Here is a 24866-nt window from a genome sequence, read left to right on the forward strand (position 1 = left end):
GCAGACTCTCCCCAGCTCAAGATCACAATCTGAATTTGTTTTCACAGAATTTTTATGGCGTAGGTCACACATCAGTCATGTGACTGTAGTGTCTGAGATGCATGAAAGACACTCAAGGAAAACATAAGTGAACCCAAATCAAAACTGCTGAGACATGGCTATTCAAGTACAAGGTACAAAACCCCCCATGTGTTCTAGCTGTCTCTGTTCTTCAAAGTATGTATTTAAATATATGATCTTCCAAGCTTAGTGGCAGAAGTCTGATCAGTCAAAAAGGTTTAATTTTCTTATTTCCCCACTCTCTAGGAATTCCATGCAGAGCTGCCAAGTATATGCATGTGCTGAAGAGCAGTAAACACTCCACTACCCCACTCCCTTAGAATTGGTACCCGAGGAAGATCTGAGCTTCCAGAAACCCAGAGGCAAAGAGTTACAGGCAAATAACTATTTGCTAATTATACTTCTAGGACTGAGCTATTGAAAAATGTGGTCATCCCTCAGGCCATGTTTTCTCAAAATCATCAAGGATCTGAGAAAGCAGAGTTTATTTCTCAATTTTTTACTCTTCTCTGAATCTCATTTTAAAATGAAAAAAAAAAAAGTATCTTTCAAACGGCCACAAGAATGTATTTTCATATTTTACATTTATTATTCAAATTAAATGTGATAAACGCTTAACTACTGGTCCCACAGAACACAGTTCAATTTATGAGTTGCTCCCCACAAAAGCTTCATGACAGCATGGTCTTTTGCTAAGGATAAGCAGCATATCTGGAGAATTACTTATGTATCTATTTTACATCAAGGGCAATGAAAACACACAGTTTTAAAAACAAGAAAATAGATACTCCTTATTTAATTTTGATTTCCATCAGAAGAGTAGATTGTACACTGGACAGAAAATCTATTCCCTATTTCTCCTATTTCCAGCACAAGAGCCTGAAATATACACTTCCCTGGACACAAATAATACATAGAAAGTATAAATGGATATGCAGATGAAACAGTGCTTAGGTGCCTGAATCCATATGTCAACATGCAATTTTTATGCACACACTAACACATGTATAATCAGGCAGCCAATTTGCACACTATTCATCAAGAATAGCTGGGGATGTGACAACAGACTCTAGCACAACTGCTGCTTGGCAGGGACACAGCCTTACACTCGACCACAATTTCTAAACTCCACTTTTTCAGGAAGACATTGACTCAGATTTCTGCTTTAGCTTTGCCACCCACTGGTGTCATTCTCATTTTGGGACAACAGCACTCAACCCACTGTAAATATGATCAATCAGCAACCCTGTGCATATGAAACAGATTGTGTCTGACAAGGAATTTTATAGGAGTCTAGCTGAAGAGGAAACCTGCCTCAAAATTCCAAGCAGTAATGGAGATGACTGAATTTAATTTCACTATTAACTTCTTTAGGAGGGGAGTAGCTCACATTCTGAACAAAGGTCTCATCTGCCACATTAAAATGGGGAGGGGGGGAACAGGCAAGAAATCTGAACAAGACAATCTCACCTTTCCTTTCCCATGGATCTCCCAAAATGAGCCCTGTGATGGACTGTGCATTTAACCTCAGAAAGCTGACTTGAAGGGACACCTCTGCAACGTGGAGACAGAGGTGTGTAAATCTGCATCAGATCAGCTGGTGACACAGCCATGTCCCGTGGTGCAGGCAATGTGTACCCACTGACAATACCAAGTGTAAGTCATCCCCAGGCAAGCACAAGGGAGAAACTGACCCATTGCTTCCTTCCCCCCAATTCCTTCCCACTCAAAAATACAAGATGTTCAAATCCAAAGCCCCCTTGTTTACAGTTTGACTGCAGATGTTTTATCTTTCCTGTTCATCATACAAACCACTCTTGACCTTGTGCAATAATTGCTTGCTTTTCACTCAGGAGCCCTCCCTCTGCTGCTATTTACATTCAGGGTTGTGCTGCTTTGATCACTGAGCCATTTGTAACAAATGCCTTCCAAGATGGATAGTGATAAGTAGGACAGTCCCGTTTTTCCGTTCATGATTAATATCTAAAATAGCGGTAAAAACATTTTAATCAAATCAGATGGGAGGAGACAGGTTAGCTCTGTTATCCAAAGGTACATCAAGGAAGCCTGGTAAAAAATTACTTTGTGGAGTGGGGAAGAGAAAGGGTAGTAGCTCTTGGGTCTCAGACTTCAGGGGTCACAGCTGAAGTGGCCCCTGCAGTAGTCACAGAAATCCCACTGGAATCACAAAACCATCTTCTGCCAATTGCCCCTGCAGGGGTTCACAAAACACAGCCTGCAGAGGACTCCCAGCACAAAGGCTACTCAGTGACGTCTGTGACCAATCCAAAAAGCCACCTATGGTCTAAGTGGGGAGCAGACTCCCACACCTACAGCAGCATGGGATGGCCAGGTGAGGAGTGCTCCAGCAGACACATGGGAAAATCAGCAACTTCTGCACTGCAAGACCCACAGCATTTGAAAATTGTGGGTTTGCCCAACAGATTTACATTTGCAGATATGCCCATTGGACACTTCCTCTGTGGAAGAGCATAATACTGCATGCATAATCCAGATCAGTTAAGTCTCACAACAAGCCGTTCCAGAAATTATAAAACTGAAGCACTCCTGACATTTGTTGGGGGGGGGGGGGGAGGGGGTCATATCTGCAAAGAGGCAAGTGTTACATTTTCTTTTGTTTTCAAAGGAAGGCAAATTAAAATCCTGACACAGCGTGTCTTAGTACTCTTTAACTTAGGCTGAAGAATGCCACAAATAAGACATTCCACTTAACGTGGTGCTTGCTATGTTCACTTTCCAAATATAGAAGGTAGCAAAAAATACCATGGAGACGTCAAGATTTGACTAGACTCTACTGTTCATATTGTTCTTAAATGGTGGGGTTTAAACTACAGGCATAATAGTCTATACTAAAGAATGTTCTTAAGGGCTCTGAGTACCAAATCAATTGTATGGTTTATCACTGTGTTTTGAATGCTCTGTGATGGAAAACCCAACCCTTGCAACTATTTACTAATTAACAACTGACTTTAATAGGGTCAATTACTAACCCTGACAAAGAACTTTCCCCTTGTGAATGTGAAGTTCTCTCTCTTCAAGCCAGACACTGGCACCATACATATATTAAACAAGCTGCTGATGAAATATTTCAGATATCACTTCTGAACGAGCACATTTGCCTACAGAAGTTAAGGGCATGAGCAAAGCATATGCCACATAATCCCCCACTAAAAATTAGGTTTTCAAGAAGTTTAAAGAAATACCACCTACTCAAGAAGCACGTAGGAGGTACTATAAAAAGAAGACAAAAACACTATTAATGGGATTTTTAAGGAAGAGAGGGCAAAAAATGACACCTGAAAATCTCTAGCACTTTATATGACACTTGTTATCTTCAAAGCATTGCACAAATGTTAGCTAATTAATCCTCACATTTTTCTGCCAGGTGATAGGGGACAAAGTTTAATTTTAATAGCTGGAGCAAGATTCACAGAGAAAGGAAGTGATCTGCAAGAGGTGAAAGGAAGGCAGCACCAGAACAAACGAGCATACAACTGATCCTAGAGCAGCACAACCACACAGTCATGGTGTGCCATATCCAGGAAAAGTGAGGAGGGGGAGAGAAAGAGTCTATTTGCAGTCACCCAGCAAACAGGTTATATGACTCTAAACCCAAAGATAACAGACAGGACATCAAGACAGTCACAAATTAAATTACCTTTGTTATCTGTGTTCTGCAAGCATGCCACTCACAGCACCCTTCACCAATGCTACCAGCCACTCACATCTAGCACAGTGCCAAAACTAAAGACTTGTTTTGCTATCACAATTTTTTGCCATTCACAAGCTTGAAAAGATGGCAGGAACAAGGTAAAAAACAATTTACTTCCAAAGTGACCCTGCCTGCATTAAGAAATTTGAGGCAATGCTAGTTAGCGCAATGCAATTTGCGACCAGAATCAGAGTTTTTCCATTCATGGATCTCCAGCCTCAGCTCTGAAGAAATACCTCACTTTTACTGAAACAGGAATTCAAGGTATTCCATCACCAAAATGCAAAAGAAGTGGTCAACAACAGAGCAAGCACCTCTTCCATCACCATGGAACCATGTCCTGTCCATCCACTCAGGACACCATGAACTCACCTCTGGGCAGAAACACCACTTCTGATGACTACACCAAGCTTGCAACAACATCCCAAGGCCCCTGAGGTAAACAGGTGCTGTGGCACCAAAACCAATGGATTGAAAACATCCGTCCATAAGGCATGGAGCAGAGTAATGAAGCCAAGGTTTGATTTGAGAGGTGCATCTGAGGACACACCACCCACATGAGACTTTTACAAATCCATATATTGAAGAGGGTATGGACAAAGTATGAATAAAGTGGGAAGACAGCAGGTAAGGAATTTGCCTCTGTAATACCCTCCCTATGACTGCCAGGAAACACTGTCCCAAAGATGCTTCTGTAATACAAACAGTAACTGGATGGGAAGAGGCATTCCTGAATTCAAGCCCAAATGACACAATAGGAAACAGCACCTGAACACTGCAGTGGTGTAGCTCACACCCTGCTGCAAACTCACCAGAGGCAAGCCACTGCTGCCATGCTGCAGGGCTACCTGCAACACAGAGGGAATCATGCATCACCAGACCCTCCCTGCAGGCCTGGATTCACAAGTCAGCGTCAGTGCTCACCAGTGCATTCCCGTGACCCTACTGGCAAGGATTAAGAAAGTACTTGAGGAGCTGGAAGCCTGAAATGTTCCTTTGAAGCCTGTCCTTAAAGGCACTGGGTTTGAGTGGCACCAGGTCACAGAGCCTGCTTCCCAACGGTGCTCAGTCAGCTGGACTCTTGACTCAGTTTCTCTGTCATTAAGCCAACACTCGGAAAACAAACTGATCTTTGCCATACCGGTATGAGATAATATTCACTGGTGTTTGCAAAGCAAATGGACCCAGATGCGTAATCCTGTTGGAAGCAGTGGCTGCCTTCTGCTAGGGAAAGCACAGCACCTGATGCATCAGAGGAAATGCTAATCCACATTGGTGTGAAACTCCTTCCCCGTGCTTTGAACAGTAAATTCTGTCCTTTGAGCATGAAATACAGTCAACCACTTGATAAACCAAAAAGGGAACACACAACTTCCTCATGGCTCTCCAACTCATTCAAGAAATAAAACTTCACAGCAGGCAGAGATCACTCCACCATCTTCCTCATGTGTGTCACACACCCACAGTGATGCTGAAGGTAACAAATTAACAGCTTACATCAGAAAATACAGAAACGTTTTCTTAATCCAGTTTTGTAGGTTCCCTTTTACATATGTAGGAAGTCTTACAGAGATAAGGATTTCAATTCTCAAAAGCCATCTTCAATTTTGGGTCAAAAAATGAGCCCTATTTTTCAGAAGTGCTATGCATGCACAACTCTAGCTGCTGTTCCAGGTGCACTGCAAGCAGTCAGCACTTCCAGAAAAACTAACAAACAGAATAAAACCCAAAAAACCAAAACACATTCAGGTACATGAAAATGGACTGGCTGGAAAAAACGTTTCTCATTAACCCGCCAAGCAGCTGGTATTACCTTTAGTTTAACTTTACACACCGAGACTCACCTGATTTAACAGCCTCACATCGACTCAAAAAAAATTAAAAGCAGGTTTTGCTATGTCACAGCTGTAGGCTAGTTTTTCAGTCCTGGAGTACAGCGAGTTACATATTTCAAGATGAAAAATCACACCTTCGAGTGCAAGATAATGCAAATTGGAAGAAATAATTTAAACTACTTGTACACAGAAAAGGGGAAAGAATTAGCTGAATCAACAGCTCAATGAAGACATCTGCTCAGCATGAAGCATCACAGAGCAAATAAACTGCTGTGGCAAATTAAGAAAGGTAAGAAAGAATAATGTGGATAAATTAAAATGGCTTTGTATAATTTCACTGACAACAGCAGGCCCTCTCTGCTCATCTCAAAGATGCCAGCTCTGAAACACAAAAGGTCAAAGAGGGAAACCAGAACAATTAGGAACTACAGATTCATATGAAGAAAGATGGGGGAAATATATTTTAATCTACAAAGAAAAATCACAGGAAAGTATTTACATTAACATAAAATGAATGTTACAGTCAGATAAGGTCTGACAGTCACAGCGGACATAGTAGGAAATACCAGAAATTACTCCATGTGTTTAGCTATTTTGAAGGCAGGGAAAATTCAGTCCACTTGTTACTCCACTTGAACCATAGTATATCCTCAACCTGAGGAATGCACTGACACAAGTATCACTGAGAAAACTACTGTGTATATTAAAGATGAGCCACAAAGGAAAAAAATCTACATTAACACCTCTCCAGCATTTAGGGAGAGTTCAGCCTGACTTCAGTTTCACTTGAAATCAATAAAGTACAGATAGCAGAAGTCTGTGACTCCAAACCAAGCTTAAAACAAAGCAAAAAATTGTTCAGAATGCACAGCATTTCTTTTCCCTCCTGAATGAGCCAAGAGCTATGGCCCTGCCAGGGGGAAAAGGCTACATGAGACAGGGCCGAATCTTTCTGTCCCACAAAGGCAATTCTAATATTAATACAGAATAAGCATAGGGCTATTAGCAATTCCACACTTGATTTGTATGAATTAGATGAGCACTCCATGGTCATGCAATTCCAAATACATTTCAGATCACCCATGCATAAAAAAATTAACGTAATTTTTCATTAATTATTAGCTTCATTTGTCCAGGCAGAAGGATGAACTGTAATTCATGACAATAAAGTGAATAAAGTACTATTTTAAAGCATGCCTTTGTCAATTTTTTGAGCCATTTATGCCAAATTCTGTGGATAAAAAAAAAAAAAAAAATAAAAATCAGACTTTAAAATATTTCTGTAAGTCTAGGGGCCTCCCTGAGGTAAGCAGTGCTCTCCTCAGTGTAATGTCAAAGAAGCACACCCCGATACTCCGGAGCGCACCAGGATGGACAGCGCCACATGCGAGGGGCGCAGGGGCGGGAGTGCCCGGGGTGGGGGTGCCGCACACAGGTGCACAAAGCCGAGCGCGTCTGCTCCGCTGTGGCACAGCCGCCACCGGGGGAAACCCTCTGGAAACCCTCTGCCACCGCACCGCTTTTCACACCAAACTTGGGAGCGAAGCGCCGCCGGTCGCAGCCGCCGGGGCAGCCGGGGGCCTCAGCCCGCTGCCGCTCGGGGAGCCGCCGCCGCACGCCGGGGGTGCACTTTCTCCGGGCGGTGCTTTAGGAGAGAGAGAGAAAGGGAAAGGGGAAGGAGAGCAGCACACGGGCTGAGCGCTGGGAAGACACCCGGGAGCAGCGCTACCGGAGCCCGGCCATGCCGGGCTGTGCCGAGCCGAGCCCGCCCGCGGCGGCGGCGGCGGCGGGCGGCGGGGGAGCCGCCACGCCCGGCCCCAGGGGCCCGTCCCGCTCCCAACTTTCGCCCAACTCCGTCGGCCGCGCCGCCCCCCCCCCCCGGCCCGCGGACGGGGGACACCTCACGCCGCCCCCTCCGCCCCCCGCCGCCACTCACCGCCAGGCCGAGCAGCAGCAGCGGGAGCGGCGGGAGCCGCCCGCGGCGCCGCGCAGCCCCCGCGCCCTGCCCCGGCACTGCCATCCCGCCGCCGCGCCGGACCCGCTCCCGACCCGCCGCCGCTGCGGCTGCTGCCACGTCTGGCGGCGCAGGCGCGCTCGCCGCCACCGCCCGCCCGCGCCGCGGCATGACGGGGGCTGTAGTCCGGCCCGCGCCGGGGATGCTCAGCACCCCAGGGACGGTGCAGCTCCCGCAGCCGTCCCGCGCAGGGAAATAAAAGCCCGACCCCCGCCGAAATGCTGTGGGGATCACACAGCAATCCCCGTCTCGTTTGCTTCAGCAGAGGGTAAAAAGTTCCCGCTCTTCTCTCACGTCCCTCTGGCCTCCCGTCCGGGGTTCTTTGTGCCTCCACCTCTCTCCCGGTGTGTGCCTTTCTCCAAAGAGGCTTCTGGTACACAGCCTCTTTCGTGGTACTTGTTTCTAAGGGGTTTTAAAAGCTTTAGCTGATCTTAGATCTGGAATAAGAGGTGAAAAAGGGAACAAAAATAATGACAAGGGAGAGACAGTTAACTGGTAGAGAGGGTTAGAAATTAGGACCTGTTGTCCTTGTAGGTTGTTCCCACTCATTAAATTCTAAAGGTGAACCCTCTTTATCCTCACACGTCGGCGATGATGCCAGAGTGCAAGCAAATAAATAAATACACTGAGTCTGACCAGGATCAATTTGTGCAGCCTCCATTATAATCACTGTATAACACTGGTTGCTACATCCAGACGAACAAATTGGTCTATGCCCCGAGTTTGTGAGCTAGCTCTGCCTCGCAAGGACATCCCAGATGTCCTGCCAGTAATCTTAAGGTCAAGGCGGGTCAGCCACGTTATAATTGGCTTCCCACAAACAGAAGGGATCTTCACCTACCGCCCAGTGGCTGTGTGAAATTCTTCGTTGGCTTAGAAACATCAAAGGAAAATCAAAGGCATCTTTGAGTCTGATCCTTACAGCTGACTGTCACCCGAGCATTAGACTAAGAGACTGGCTGCAAGGGAGCAATTTGTAGATCCACACAGCTGACTGATCACTTCAAGTGGTGATCATGAAAACTGAATGACGTTGACATTAACAAGTCCCCTGGTGGAGATATAATTTTGCAAAGCAGAAACACACATAGAGAATGTTATTACTATTAACATTTACACTTTTGTGGCATCTTTTGCAGAAGAATCAGAGCACACTTTCTCAGTCACAGCTGGGTAACCTTTAGCAAATCATTTCACAGTGCTATGCCTCGTTTCCCATCTGCAAAAGGCCTCTGTTAGCCTGCCTTAAAACAAGGTTAGCAATCCTCAGCTCTCACTAAAATGCCAGTGAAAGCACACATGAGGCACAGCCCAGGAGCCATCAGAAGGAGTTTGGGATTAGAAGGGAAGGATGGCGGGAGGGAGACTTAGGGAAGGAAAAAATGTGAATCTTTTCACTTCACAGTTGAAGCACCCAAAACAAAACATCCTTTATGTCAAATACTGTACCCCTATATATATAACATATATGCTAGCCACACTGCCACCTGTCACCTGCAGTCCTTACTGATTGCACTGGGATGGACAGATGGGTGTGCTGCAGTAGTTACCACCACTGCTGGTGCCAGCTTCCCAGTCTGTGATAATCAGCCTGCTAGTAAAAGGGTCTGGATCTCCAGCTGAATCCCCATTCAAATAAGCTATCAAAACTTCCAGGAATAGGTAACCTCTTCTAGATCTTGTTCATCTTCAAATCCCTAGCCTACAGCTGACAAGCTTCTGCATGCAACTACCCTGACACATCCAGACCTCTAATCTCAGCTGGATATCCAGATCCTCAAAGACTGTTTGAGTCCTCCTGTGACTCCTTTGTGTAAAAAAATATTATATCTTCTGATGCTTCACATCACAGTTACCATTATCAGGCAATGTAAAAGTAACCTCAGTGTGGAAGAATTTTCTGTGTTGTGTCATAACCATACAGGATGTGCTGCCATTGTGAGAGGAAAGGATAAAATCATGGGAACATGGTTGTTTTGTCACAGCAGTACATTTTTATCATGATGGCAAGAGGAAACATTCTCGGGAAGAAAGAAAAAAAGTAGACAAGCTATTTCAAACTGAGCTTCTGAAAGGTTATATAAAAAATCCAGTTTGGGAAGCTGCAGTTTTTATATACAGGAGAATATAAAAAAGGTATCCATGTGGCAACTACAGCTTCTTTCGTTCAGTTCAGCTCGATAATTTGTATTGACATGACAGGCACTGCCAAAACTTAAGAGAGAAGATCATTGAGCATCTGTCGCAGGTCAAAATAATATATCAAGTACCAGCTCTAGACAAGGCTTTACACAGTGGCAACTACTTAATCAGTCCTGTCGTGCATTACTAATGAACTCATTACAGTTGTATCTCAGTGCACTGCTATCCAGCATCCCAAATTTACCCTGTATCTATTTGACATTAATATCATATATTCCTTGCTTCTCTGTAATTGTAATATTTGTATATGGCACTGCAAAACACTGTGAAAGCATTCATTAATTCACCACTGAGAAGAAAGCATTACTACCCTTGGATTATAGATCAGAAAACAGTAGCAGAGAGATTATATGATTTGCTCAAGGCTATAAAACCAGACGGTTTCAGTCATGTTCATTTCCAAAGCCTGCACTGGGTCTGCTAATCCTTACTTGACTATCTACATTCAAACACCTCTTTTACCAAGAAAAAAAATACAAAACTGGACTGACAGTAAGTATGTCTGTAAGGAATTACACCTTCCACATTTCCTCTATGTTTCTGCTTTTTTTGACGAGCTTTATTCTTTGTTCTCTTTTTAACCTGAACAAGTCTCTGTCGGCTTCTCACAAAAGGTAAAATGAGTCACCTTTACCACAAAAAGTGATAGCAGAGCAGACAGAAAGAGATACAAATCAAATTTCAAGCCATACGGAATCCAGGGGCAACACAGACTCTGCTGGGACCCAAAACTACATGTCATTTGCCCAGAATGGAAGCAGGATTTGCTCACTGCCTTAGCTACAAAGTTCTCTTCCTTCATTCCAGCAACATCTCTTCCTTCTTTAGTTCAGCTTCAGCCAACTGATTTTGATCTGCAGGCTTATCTACTGTAAGTTTTGTGACATCTGTGTTGTGGCACTGATTGCATCAGCTGAAAAGAGACATACGAGCTGGTTGCCATCAACAGATTGATGGTATCATAGCCCTGGGCTCCTCATGACCTTTCCTACAGCTCTTCAGCACATGATGAAAAGGAAAAGAGACAGGACCAACCCCTGTAGGACTTTACGTGGGAGTGGTCTCAGAGAAGAGGCACAGCTGTACACTGCTTTTCTCCAGCTGATGTCTGTCAGAGGGGAAAGCCTGAAGGCAGCTTTCCACTCCTGCAGCCTCCTCAGCACCTGACAGCAGGGCTGCAAGATGCAGCATAGCCATACACATCAACTAGCAAGTTCCATGGAATACCATTAGCACACCATAATCATGGATACAAAGGTGCAGCTGTTACATAAAGGATTGTTTCTTAGGTCACACATTCTAGTTTTATACTATTGCATGAACTCTTTTTAACACTATTTTAAAATGCATCATGAGTCTCAAGAGATTGCTGTTATTCAAGCTATGACATATTTGTGCCTTTCACCTGGTTCACTCACTGAGGTCAATGGGAATGGCATGGAGACAAGTTGGGGTAGAGTTTAGTTGGAATGCTTCAATAGCAATGCTCTGCAATGGTGTTCTGTGCAGCATTGAACTCTGGGCCTCCATTTGCTACATCATATCCTTTTACATTTTGGAGACCTAGAAGGCCTCTGGACTTTTTGTACAGACGTTGAACAGCACAAGGGAAAAACACATGTGCAGTGGGCTTTCATGGGAATTTTACTTTTTGTACTTTATGGTTGTTGCTTCCTTCATTCTAGAATAAAAGTACTTTTGGACCACAGGTAGACAGATGCTCCTTATATATGAGAGGAAATAAACAATTGGTACTGCAGAGTCAGTTAAAAGTTGAGTACAGATATTTTCCAAGTATTTCCTCCTAGATACTTTCCATTACAGTTTTTACTGCTTTCTCTAAGTCTGAGGTCTGCATGCCCCTTTACATTTAAGAGGCCCTACTGTTAAGAACACTGTCGTTTCTTTGACTGAATCTCCAAAGCTGGATATAATGTGTTCCTGAGTAAAATAAAAACCTTCTACAGTAGGGGCACCTTGCTGGCAGGTAGTAGATAATTTATGTCTCACAGTTATTTGCTGAGACAATAGTTAAACAAGATTAAAACAACCATTGGAATCTAGCTGTTGTGCACTGGCTGCTGCACTGCTGCATGTTCCCCAGGTACTGTGGTCAACAGTTTTCCAGTGATTTGCAGAACCTTTATAAAATATTTATGCTGCTTTACCTTTACTGTATCATCAGGAACGTGTTGAACAATGAGCTTGTGAAGGGGGCAGAGATCTGAATTCAATGCAGAGTCCTACCACAGGCTTCCATGAGGATTTACATGTCATATGATCTGTGGGGGCTGACATCTCCACCTATAAATCAAAAATAGGCGCATAAATGGAGTTTAGCTAATACCCCCTGGATGGTGATGGCCTACATACTCTAGTAACAGGGGCCTGTCTGGTTATTTTTGAACAATATAGGTCACTATTCTCCTGGCAAAATGTTTGACTTCAGGACTGATTCTGCCATGTTCATCAGGGTAGCCCCACACCACCAGCTGGCAGCAGAGAACTAGGTGGGGATTCTCCTGCAAGTAAAGTTATTATGCCTCTGGTCTGGGTACACAAAAAATTAATCCAGATGAAGAACCAAATATAAAGACAAGACTATAAATATACAATCAAAATACTGTTTGGTGTAAAACAATGTTTGCACTACTGGCCTCAATATTTAGTGGAACTGTAGCCATTCATAGTAGCTGTGCATCTGTCTTCATATTATGTCCAAAAACGTATTAACATTCAACCATCAAAACATATTTACTGCATACTGTGTTCTACTAAAATATTTTTCATACATCAATCCTATGAGAATATAACCAATACATCCAATATATACACATTTAGTACTTTTCCTCTTCATATGTAGATGATAACTTTGTATCTAGTTTGTTTTTTTTACACATGTGTACACACACACACACATATGAACACATATACATAGTACGTATTAGAGATGCCTTGTGTGTATTTACATTATTTTGTATTAGTAAATATCCAGTCAATATTGATCTTTTCCCTCCATTTTCCAGTTTCCTGGAATTAATTTTTGTGAATAAATATTGCCTGTTTGAGCTTAAGATCAGCAGACTAAATTAAATGTATGATTATGCAGTCAGCAGCTACAACATGTAATATGGCAAAGTTTATTGAGTGATTTTCTTCCTGGAAGACCTTGTCTTTGCAAAGACCACTACTCAGAGCCATATGAAAGAATCTGTTCTGTGATGAAGCAAGCATAAAAAACTCCCCTAATCTTATGATCAAATCCCTTGGCTTTCTGCAGCTGTGCACTCAGAGTAGCAATTTAGCAATCCTGTAAGGAATTTACTAGGTCCTTAGGATTTTCTCTATAAACCTTCTTTCTTCCCTGCATATTGCAGAAACCCATCTTTTAGGAGGAAAACACCACAGAGAATGCTGCATAGGAAAAGAGATTGTAGAAAAGCAGAGAAGCAAGTGGGAATAAGACATTGATCCTAAACTCTTTGAATGTAATGGATTGACTTCAGCAAGCTTTAGCTCAATCCCTAGCTGTCAGGGAGGAAAGTCAGTAAAAAAAGGAGGAAAACCAGCTGAGAGTCAACAGGGAAACAAAAGAAGCAGAAAGAAAAAATACTGAAGAGAAACGGAAAAAAACAGAAAGGGTAAAAGGTAGAGTGCCAAGGGTAAAGAGGCGGAGGAGAGTAATAGTGGACACCACTAAAACAGAAGCAGAGAGGAGTGAGAAAAAAAAAAGTGAACAATCTGTGAAATGGACTGTGCAGGAAGCTGATTTACTCCTGGTTTTTATGTGCTGTTTGCACATAGCACAACCTCATCACCGTGACTGAAACTGTCACTGTATTTGCCTGTTAATATGCTTCCTGTCATGCCCTGTGTCCCAGCTCCTCTGGGCACCAGGGCAGCATGTTGTAGAGAGCACCATGGCTCCCAATTGTTCTCTGCCTTCCTGTACATGGAGCAGCCTGGTGTGCACCTGGGTCTCCCTTTGGGTATGGGGGTAAGCTCCTGCAGACGCCAGTGGGAATGGAAGGAGCTCAGTGTCAGAGTAATACACAGTCTTGCATCTTGCTTCCACTGCAGCAATGAATAAATCATTTAACATAGACCTTGTAAGTACAAGATTGTTTTGCTGGCCAATAACAGAAGTTAGGAGAATCTCTGTTAGGAGAACTCAATTCTGAATTCTGTTTCAAAGAATGTTGATTGTTGCCTGTCACAAAGCTCTGGCAATTGTCAGTAAGTCAGTAAAATATTTTTTTTCTCATTTTCTTCTCCTGAAATATGCATGGACCTGTTTTGACTTTGGTTTTGGCCTCTTGGGAGCTCACAGGCTGAAAAGTATCCCCAGAATCAGACCAGAACTCACATCAATCTGTTGGAGATCAGGATGAGCAATGAAACATGATCAGGAACCAATGTGAAGGGAAGCTCTACAAGAGACTGTAGACATGCAGGTAGGGATGGTGGACAAAATTCATGGGTGGATGAGGAGTCTGTGATTGCATGAAGACACTGGGAACAGAGTCTAGGACTGAACAATGGATTGAATGAGGAAAACACAACAGAATTTTTAAAACTGGTGGACAAAACTTAAGGTAACAAGACAGGAACTAGCAGGACAGCAGAAGCTGTAGGCAGACCCTCCCCCAGAGCCATTAAATTCCCAGATTTCTGCTCTCAGTCAGCATGTGCCTCAACACACTCTTATCTACAGATGGCAGTTTGCTATTTCTATGAGTTAATTCTGGTGTCTTAACAACCAGGATGGTGATGTGGAATTCTGCTGATGTCAAAGATAGAATATCACCTTCAAAATGGAAATATTTTTCGTCTGGATTGCTTTTTTTAAAAAAAAAATAAATAGGAGATCACATGCACACAAAACTCTGTTCAGAGGAAACAAAGTCACTCAAAAAATCAGGACATGCTAGATTAAGAATGCTTGAAAAACTGTAGTAGCCTCCCTTGAATGCAGTTTGTGGAATGGGGTTTTTAATGACACAATTATTTTTTCCTCGCAGATTGCCTAAGCTGTTTGTTGCAATAGTTGCGAGATGTATAATTAAAGGCAGGAGATAACTGAAAGGAAAAAGATGGTCTTATCGTTAAGGCAATGTGACCTCTGTAACACTGGGCAAATTGCTTAAATGAAAATTTCCCCACATTATCTCTAAATGTTCATATCTCTGTTTCTGAGTATCCAACTTGGTATCTGAACATATTTGTAGAAATGCTGAGCACTCATAAGAGAAACTGAATTGGAGCAGTGCAGTGAGTACTTAACTCTCTGTACAGCTGACTGTTCTGAAATAGGAGATCTTTTGACTGCTAAACTGTACACTCAGAATAAGAAACTCAACAACATATTCCCTGTCTACAAAGTGGAAAGACATCCTGTTTTGTTCTACTATATAATAATGGAAAGACAAGCTTAACACAATCGTGAAGTACTCAAGCTCTTAAATGATAAACAGCACGCAGAGGTATAACATAAAAGGGAAGTCTGAGAAGTGTACACGGAGGGAGGCAAGGGACACACATGGATCATGGAAGTTAAAATAAGAAAAGCTATGCACCTACTGAGCACCCTGTACACTGAAAAAGGAAAGGGATTGTGGGAAAAAAGTATGGTCAAATATTAACAGATGCCTGTTCATCTAAGAAAGCAGTTTTAGAGGAAACAAGCAGTGACAAGACAAGAATGTGTTCAAAAACATTCTGTCAAGTCTATGCAAAAATGTGTTAAGGACCTATAAAACTGAGATAATGATACTTTTCCTTGCACGCAAAGTGCTTGGAGAACTGCTGGTGAAATCTGCTACAAGGCTTAATACATTTTTCTTTTCAGGGGAACTATAAGATCTTACCAAGTGATTCCAGGATAAATCAAAGGATGAATCTGAAGACAACTTTAGTCAGTGGGAAGTCAGTTAATTTCAGGGGTTTTGGAGCAAAGTCCATGAGCCATCAAACCTAGTTCAATTTTATGAAGTGGCTTGATGTCATGAACTGTACACCATAGAGACAAAACCACGGATTTGAGGTTATTAGGGTGACATAAGCCAGGATCTGGGTTTGGTTTATTTTTTAAACAAGTGGTGTCTTGGCAGCAATCCAGGAAAAAAGCAATATACATAAAAACAATAAGAGAAAGGATAGCATGGTCATAAACAGCCGTTGGAGTCTGTGAAATATAAGAGGGGACAGCAGTGAGTCTCCACAAAGGCATTGTCCAGCTGAACTATAAAGCAATAGATCAAGGCTTAGCTGAGGCTGCTGGGGTCACCTCAAGCTCATATCCCCACACATGCTGACGAAGGAATTTAGCTGAAAGGGACAGGTTTTTTTCACTTTTGTCAGTTACCCATCAGGAAAAGTGAGCACCTGCTGCAGGCTCTTGTCAAAGACAAGCAGCGAATGGTAGCACTAAAAGTGCAAGGCAATGCAGTGAATGTGACCTGAGAAACACAGGCTGACAGTGAAAAATGCTGCAGATTTGAAGTGCACCATAGTTCTCCAAGTTTATGAAAGCAGTACATCTGGGCAGCTCACATGGGAGACAATGACAGGGCACGTGTCTGTGATGTTACTGTGGAAAGACGGAAAGTGCAAGGTACTAAGCATCATTTAGAAAAGGAGTCTTACTGCCATAGCGAAGGAAAGAGAACCACATCACCCATTTTTGTCAAATTCTTGGGCCAATCCTGTTGCCAGATTTGCAGGTCCTGCTCTAAGTCAGCTGGACACACTGTTCCCAGCACTGTCAAAATACTCCTTAAGAGGCCAAGTACCAAAAAGCTTCTGCCTGTCACTGGCAGAAGATCTATTCCTCTGCAAATTCCCATGTGGAAGCTTTTATCTCACTTTGCATATGGTTTCTCTGAGCCCCATGGAAAAGGGCTATATGTACATTAGTGCTGTAACAGGGAGTTACTGTCACTGCAGCTGAGCTGCAGCTCCTCTTTCTAGGTTAGGGTTTGATGGGCTGGGTGTGCAGAGTCTCCAGAGGTAAAGGGACACCATTTTCTTCAGTAGGTTATGCTTAGAGCCTGCTCTGAGGAGAGCATGAGCAATGTGGGATTCAGTGGATTTGCCTAAATGAAGAATTACCAAACACTTATGTTCTTCTGGCAAGCCCCAAGACAAGAGCTCTAAGGTATAAGCACTTTTATTCTGCTGTCATCTCTTTGGAAGAGGAATCCCCTTTTCTCTAGATAACATCTTGCACCAGAGTGTTCTGATCTGATTAGAAGACCTTCACACTAGTGTGTTGAAAGTAATTACAGCAATATTTATTTTCCTTTTCCTCTTGATTCAGTCCTGAGGTGGTCAGAAAAAGACGGAAATGGAAATGTTCAATCATGCGTCATTTTTGAATTCTTCCTTACCACCTTATCTTCCACCTTCCTTACCTTCAGTTTCCCTGTCACATTAGTACCTGACTGGTTATGTATGCATACATGCCAAACTTTCAAGTGGGAATGAGCTTGTTTTTAATATTGTGTACTTACAGGAGGATTTTAAGGGCAAGGACCTTTTCTTTAATTGGCATATAGATATAATGTAATTCTGTGATAAGGAACATGGATATATTTGGATGACATAAATCAAAACAGTGTTTGCACAAGAGGGATGATATGCCTTATGCAATGGAAAATCATGACTCTCAAATCTTCTGGAATCACACACCCACAGCTTTAATCAAAATCTTTTGGCTTTTTCTTGTTAATACTTAAATATTACAATATATGCAAGAAAGATTACATATTGACACTCAGCAAAATAAGTTAATTTTTCTGCAATGTCAACTCATGTTCCTTTCTTAGGGCATGTTGTGTGGAAAAAGTACAGCTGACTTCTGATACAGTTTTGCTTTTGTAATTGGATTTACATACTGTAGTAAGATGCCCTTTAAATTTCCTTCTTTCAAATCTGTTCATTGTTTTTTGCTTATCATGTTGACAATACTACCACAAGGCCTATTTGATTTATAATTGCTTTTTGGCAGACAAATTTGTTAACATAAACATCACATTTATTTGCCCACATTGCTAGTAAAAATATTTAAAATAATTTTAAAAATCCACTTGACCTTTCACTTTTGATGTGTTGTGAAGTTCTGAGGAATTTCACCAAGTGTATGAGTAAGACAGCTTCCTTCCTTTGGAGAAATTTGTTGCTTTATGTAATAAGAAATGCAGGGAAAATAAATGTTCTTTGTTTACAAACAACAGACTCCTATTCAAATGTTGAACAACTGTTATTATTAATTATTTACATTGTGATAGCTCTGCAGAGACACCAGCATGGAGCATGGCTCTATTTCATTAGCTGCTATACAAACGTAGATGAAAAAGATGATTGTGACTATTTCATATGCCAAACATGCTAAGTTGCTTAAGGTAACAGTGATTTGTCTATAAAAAGCAGGGAAAGGCTTGGATTAATCCAAACAAAAAAGCCTAATTGTACTGCTAAAATCATTTGTAGTAAGGAAAAGGGAAACACAACTAGAAAAGAATATGCTGCATTAACCTCACATCTGTTTATTTTTAATAGAGGGATCAGCTATTTGAATCTTCAGAAGGGCCATTAAAAAAACAAGACTGAAGAAGAATTAAGATGGTCATGAAAGGAAAGTGAGGCATTTTTAAATGGCGACTTCCTGCATCACCTGTATGCTGAATTACACCAGTGCACTGCTGGAGCAGATCAGGCTCTAGAGGAAGACCTTGGTGACTCATTACTTCTGCCAGCTTTGGCTTAAACCTGCAGTGCTCAGTTCCTGCTCATTGAATTATTGAATCATAGATTATCCTCAGTTGGAAGGGACCCACAAGGATCATCAAAGTCCAACTTCTGGCCCTACACAGGACACCCCAAGAGTCACACCATGTTCCAAACACTTCTTGAACTCTGCCAGGATTGATGCTGTCACCACTGCTCTGGGGAGCCTGTTTCAGTGTCCAGACACCCTCTGGGTGAAGAACCTTTTTCTAATATCCAGCCTAAACCTTCCTGGACACAGTTTTGTGCTGTTCCCTCAGCTCCTGTCACCAATCACCAGAGAGGAGAAATCAGTGCCTGTCCTGCTACTCTTCCTGCTGGGTCTTTTTTCTCTCCTATCTATTTCTTCTGCATCTTTCTCTTTTTAGCTTTTTTAAAGTAAGGGTTTTGATTAATTGGCCAGGATCTCAGGCCTTGTTGCTGGAACATTAAGTAGGCTGAAATCCCTGCATTCAAAATACTGAATCGTATTTAAATATTTAAAACTGGACATGAACACACTTTAGATTCACTCATGCTATGAAATTTAAAATAACAGTGATGCAGGAATCAACAATCTAGGAGCATTGCACTAATCTAAACTTACAAAAAAGACTATTGTACATTCCAATTTTTAACCCAGAATTATTTGAAAGTGTTTTTGTCATTGATAAAACCAGCATCAGAAGGTATTAATCCCTTAGAAGTTACAGGTTTAGAAGATGTAGGAAATTGTAGCATATCAGGACACTGAAGTCTGTAAAACTACAGGCTAACATTATCATTACTGGGTTACATTTCTTTCTCCTAGCATATTGTCATTTCCAGTAGATTTGATTCATTATTGTTGCTTGATTTTCAGTATTATGCCGGTTTTTTGGGACAGCCAACACAATATACTGGGTTCCTTTGAATTCTCCAGAAACAGAAGCCCCCCACAAAGCCCCACTCCTTTCAGAATGCCTATTTAAGATGGGATTTGTGTGTCAGGAAACAGTCAGGCATGCCTTTTTCTATATGCCTGCTTAATGATACTTAACCTACTGTGCCAGAATCTAGAGAAGTCTGTTTTCTCCTACAGCTTTTTCTGAGGAAAAAATTGCTTCATTTCTTTCTAAGAGGGCTGTTTCCATCAAGCTTTTGGAGAAGCAATCTCTGCTAGAAGGCATGATCATGATCATAAAGGCATCTCAGCACTGCAGTTCATGTATGAGAATTGGAGGGAGCAGCCCCTGTCATTTAATCTGATTCACAGGGGACTGAGAAAGAAGCAGGCAGAAGCAGTGTCTGCTCAATTTGTCAACAGGAAATCTGACCAAAGAACGTACAGTCCTAGTCTGGTTTAGGTGAAGAGCTGAGCTTTTTATAGAACAATTTCAATTAAAAAATGCTTCTGGTCAATGGTGCTTGTTCTCTGCAGAAAAATGCAACTGAAGCAGTGATAATAATCCTACTATTACAATTTTGTAACATTACTGAGTCTTTCATATATTTATTTTGATTGCCTTATACTAGTTTTTTTTAGGCTGTGTTATCCCTTTGATGTGTTTTGTATTGCTGTGATGCACTATTTCCCTGTACAAATAAAATGGAAGAAGAAGGCATGTTGATCTACTTATTTATTACAGGGAACCCAACCTACAATGAAGAACATAATTTTGCAATATCTGGACTACAGTTCCCAGGAGGCAGAACAGCTATGTTTAGGAATCAAAATATTTTTCTTTTTCCCTGCCATTTCAGACTATTCTGTAAAAAACAAGGTCTCCTTAACTGCCCATTTTCCAGGCAGCGCTAACCAAGGATCCACAACGACACAATAGAGGAGACCTACTTAAGGGGAAAAAAAAAAAGAAACCTAGATTTTTTTTCATATTTCATCATCTTCTAATGAGTTTATTTTCTTTTATGTGAGGTAACTAGGCTGATTCTTCAGAAAAATTGGAAGTTAATAATGATCAATCTACATTTACTCTGCACATAACTGTAGAGGTTATGATGCATAGCATAATTGCAGTGTACTGAATATTTCCCTTTTACAGCTGGCTGCAGAGACAGCAATAGCCTGTTACTCATTTCTAGATGAAGGAGTTCCTCCTTCAGTTTAGGAATTTGTGCTTCTGCTGCTGAAATTTCTGAACTTTATCCTGGCTGGTAGTTGTACAGCTGCATTTAATTATCATACAAACAACATTTGTTTATCATTCTCCATTCAAAACAATCCGAATACACCTGACAACAGTACTGTATCAAATAAGCCAAAGATGCTCTTGGATGGAAAGGAAGTTTTCCTTAATGCTCTTCTTTACAGCTAGTAATTTATCACATGCTTAAATGTTCTTGTTTCTTTGTTTCATTTCTCTTTCCCTCAATGACAATAGAGAAACAGGGAAGACCAAGGTTAGATCTGGCATAACTCCAACACCAGTCTCCCTCTTATTCACCAATTAATTATTTATCTATTTTCCCGAGAAAGACAAACAACATGCAAACAAAATCAGGATGTATTATGTGTGTTTACAAGCAAGTGAAACACAAGAAAGATAAAAGAAAGAATTGAAGATTTAAATTATTCTTGAGGAAAAGACACCAGGGGATGAAGTGAAATTTCATGAATGCATTCAAGTACTTTGGCCCAAATCCATGCCAGCTCTTAATCCATAGCTCGCAGATGAATTTGTTTCACTGCTATTTAAAAAGAGAACAAAACCTGAACCGGAGCTGTTACAATGAGCTGACAACCTCTGTGCAGAGCACAATGTAGTGGATTAGACCAGAGAAAACACATTTAGCATGGGACCTGTCACCAAAGAGTAAGGATGAGCTTGTAGCTATGGCTTTAGTGCATGACTGGGAAGGGCTGGATTCATGTCTTGTGATGTGAAAATCTCCCCCTCTCTGTGGGTCTGTTCCCTGAGTAAAATAAATCAATTTTTACCATTCTGCACCACCAAAACCTTCAGTGAAGACGTGATGTGCTGCCATTTGAGACCACACCTGGGCTTTGGAGAGCAAAAGCCATGCACCTCTTCTGCGTGAAGGACAATCCCAGCATTCTTCCAGGTCCTCAGGCATCTCAGCCAAAAGGCAGCCGCTAAATTTTGAAGGGAAGGACGTAGAGGCGCTGTTATCTGTGCTGGCCCACAGACGGGATGAGCAGACCTGGCCGGAGTCGCCCCTCAGGAGGAGTCGCCCCTCAGGAGGAGTCGCCCCTCAGGAGGGGTCGCCCCTCAGGAGGAGTCGCCCCTCAGGAGGGGTCGCCCCTCAGGAGGGGTCGCCCCTCAGGAGGGGTCGCCCCTCAGGAGGAGTCGCCCCTCAGGAGGAGTCGCCTGAGAGGCAGCGCTGTCCGGCCGGAGGCCCTGGTGGGCTCCCTGGGCAATGACTGCTCCCCTGGCAGCCGTGCCCGGCATCCCCCTTCCCTCGGGGCTGGGGTGGTGCCCTAAAGATGCCGGGCGCGCAGCGAGGCGGAGCCGGTCCTGCTGCCATCTCAGGAGCTCTCCGGTGGCTGTCACACAGGAGGAGGTAAGGCTGGAGGCAGGGCGTCTGTCATCTTTGGGGTGATGGCAGATCATGGTGTTCAGAGCTTCACATTCTCATTTATAACTGATTTAGGGAACCAATGAAAGGATTTCCTGGGTTTTTCAGGGGAAACTTCAGACAGTCCCTCCTCAGTGTGGCAGGACGTCTCCGGGTGGCCATCGGGTCCCCGCCACTGCTTGCCTGACCCAGAGGTGATTTCATCAGTTCTGAAAGAACACAATGATTTTGGGGAAGGTGCTGCTGGAAGGTCTGAAGGGAGCCCCTGGAGTCCAGAGGTCCTGAGGGCACTGGCCCTGCTTGGCAGAGCTGCCATTGGGAATGTCCCGCTCAGGGCAGCAGTCAGCGCTGAGGGAGCTGCCAGCTGGTGGGGTCCAGGGAGTGTTACTCATAGTAGGTTTCTTTGTGAATTCATAACAAATATTTGGGGAGGGGAAGGAAAACAAAAACTTTGCTGTGCTGCTTCACAGGAAACGTGTGTCAGGGAGCCATAAGAGTTGGCAGCTCCCTGGGTTCTGGAGGTGGCAGGATATCCCTGAAAGGGACCAGAGCACTGGGGGATGCGGGGCAGCTCCAGCTCCAGGCATTGAATAGCTCCCTGGGTACAGGGATCACCTCGATAGGACCCGTGGATAGAGCTGTGGGCAGCTGGAGACTGGTGCTGCTGCATCATCACGGGCAGGAGCTGAGGGCTCCAGGACTGATCAGGGCATTCAGGTCTAAAAGGGCACTCAAGGCCCTGGCAATGGGCTGGAAGCTACTGCACAAATGGGCGAGAAATTAAATTAAACAGCAGAGAATTCCACGAAAGGAAGCATCTGATAAAAATATGCACTTTTGCTGAGCATGGAACCTACTGTCACAGGAAGCCACTGAGGCCAAGAACTTAAAAAGATTGAAAAGGGTTTGGTCAGTTATGTTATAGCAAGATTGCCCAGCTTTGGCATTATTTATGTCAGATTTCAGAGAGATTTTAAAAGCATGTGCTCCAGAGAAGTATTGAGTCTCTCAAGAGATTAACTTGAGATTTAAAGCAGGAAAAAAAGTACCAGATTATGGCACTGCCCTCTTAGACTACAGTTAGAATACTGATCTGAACAGATTGCCAAGTTGATAACATGACAGTTCCTATACTTTAGGCTGAGTGCAGGCTAGAAAACAGTAGCTGGAAAACAACAGGGGGTGTGAAAGGGACGTGATTTTGGGTTTTGCAAGGGCTACGCCAACTTATATGTTGACAATTGAATGCATATCTGACCTGAGCATCTTTCCATCAGTGAAGTTCCATCCCTCAGGAAGGAGGAATAACTGACAAAAATGTTATTGCTTCCACAAATTATTTCAGGTTTCCTGCTTCTTTATCTGGTACATAGTGCTTTGTTCTCTCTCCTGCCCTCCTTTTTTTTTCTTGTATGCATAGGAGGCAAGAATCCTCCATCACTTAGGTAATCTCTTGTATTTACAAAACCAATCGGGTCTTGTAACATTTCTGATGACATGTGAAAAATCAGCTCTGGATGTGCCAGTGTATCAGCACAGCAAACAATAAGTGGGACATGGAATCCTGTGGCAACTCACATCAATTTAGAAAAGTTATAAAATGGGAACTTGGGAAGAAGGGTGCCAGTCCTACCAGCTGTCCTGCTGCTGTTCCCAGTTTGGGAGTAATATGGGATTGTTCAAAATATATAGTCTACAAGTAGACCTTAAAGAATTCCTGTGTGAGTCTTAAAGTGAAATTTGCATTAGTTTTATCAAGCTTTTCCCATAAAGCACACATCTGTGTAAAAGCTAATAAATTAGAAACACATTTCTTTATATACTTTTAACTCCACATAGCAAAATGCCCCAGCACTTTGGGAGCTATTGGGATCCTTTGCCTGCCACTAAAATGCAGTCATTCCTTGGCTGCAAAACAGCAGCTGCTGCAAGATCCACTAATGAACAGTTTGAACATTGTGTGGGAAGAATATTATCTCTTGCTGAAACCACATGGCAAATATGAACAGTAATGCACGAATTTACTGATTTTCAAATACTGTATCATCACAATCTGCATCTCAGATCTTTCTTGGATTCTGTTTTTCCTTCCAGTGTCACAGCCTTTTTCTCAATACTTTCTAGCATACACTGGAGTTATCATAAAAATAGCTAAGCAAAATTAGAGTGACTATTGGCAACAATATGAAACTGAGCTTCCTTCAGCAGGAGGTGTGCATCTGCTTGGCTGCACCCTGTCATTCAGCATTCTCTTGGCAGAAGTGTTAGGAATTTACACTTGTTACTGGAGACTTTTTTCTGTTGCATGCAAACATATAATTGTCTCTCCAGGTCACCCAGGAGTGTGTTGGTTCTCTCCTCTTGTTTGTTGACCTCTTGTTTTCAGCAGCAGCTGAAAGTTTGCTCACAGATGGATTTTTGCCAGAAATACCTGATACAGAAACAGCTCAAGGAAATATGCTTATTTCAGACTCTAGCTGGTCAAAAAAAAAACCCAAAAAACAACAAAACAAACTCCACAAACAAACAAAAAAACAAACCCCAAACAAAATAAAACCACCAAGCTCCAGGACAAAGGGGAAAAACATCCACCAAAACCTAAAAAAGCTTTTGGAAATCTTAAATGAATCTTGACCTGAGCTTCAAGCAGCAGCAAAACATCACAGCCCTGAGACTGACAGATGCTTTACTACTTTGGCAGCAGGGGTCTTAGTAGATT

The 24866-nt window shown here is 42.6% G+C and overlaps 1 protein-coding gene across 2 annotated transcripts in view; it reads right to left on the bottom strand.

Moving 5' to 3' along the window:
- Positions 1-8540, bottom strand: part of PDIA5 (protein disulfide isomerase family A member 5) — a 98969-nt gene extending 90429 nt beyond the window's left edge. Inside the window, exon 1 of one of the 2 annotated variants that reach the window (XM_088058508.1) lies at positions 8484-8540. In XM_088058508.1, the coding sequence (XP_087914634.1) occupies positions 8484-8525 (42 nt within the window). In that variant the 5' untranslated portion in view covers positions 8526-8540. Of the gene's footprint in view, positions 1-7564; positions 7689-8483 lie in introns of those variants that run through there. The other variant, XM_005519649.3, reaches the window with a different exon arrangement.
- Between the last annotated feature and the right edge of the window lie 16326 nt (positions 8541-24866).

The sequence above is a fragment of the Pseudopodoces humilis genome, chromosome 8 (assembly GCF_049639895.1).
Source record: "Pseudopodoces humilis isolate 2021_Gansu_Grassland_sample_001 chromosome 8, ASM4963989v1, whole genome shotgun sequence".
In the NCBI taxonomy this organism is placed as follows: Eukaryota; Metazoa; Chordata; class Aves; order Passeriformes; family Paridae; genus Pseudopodoces; species Pseudopodoces humilis.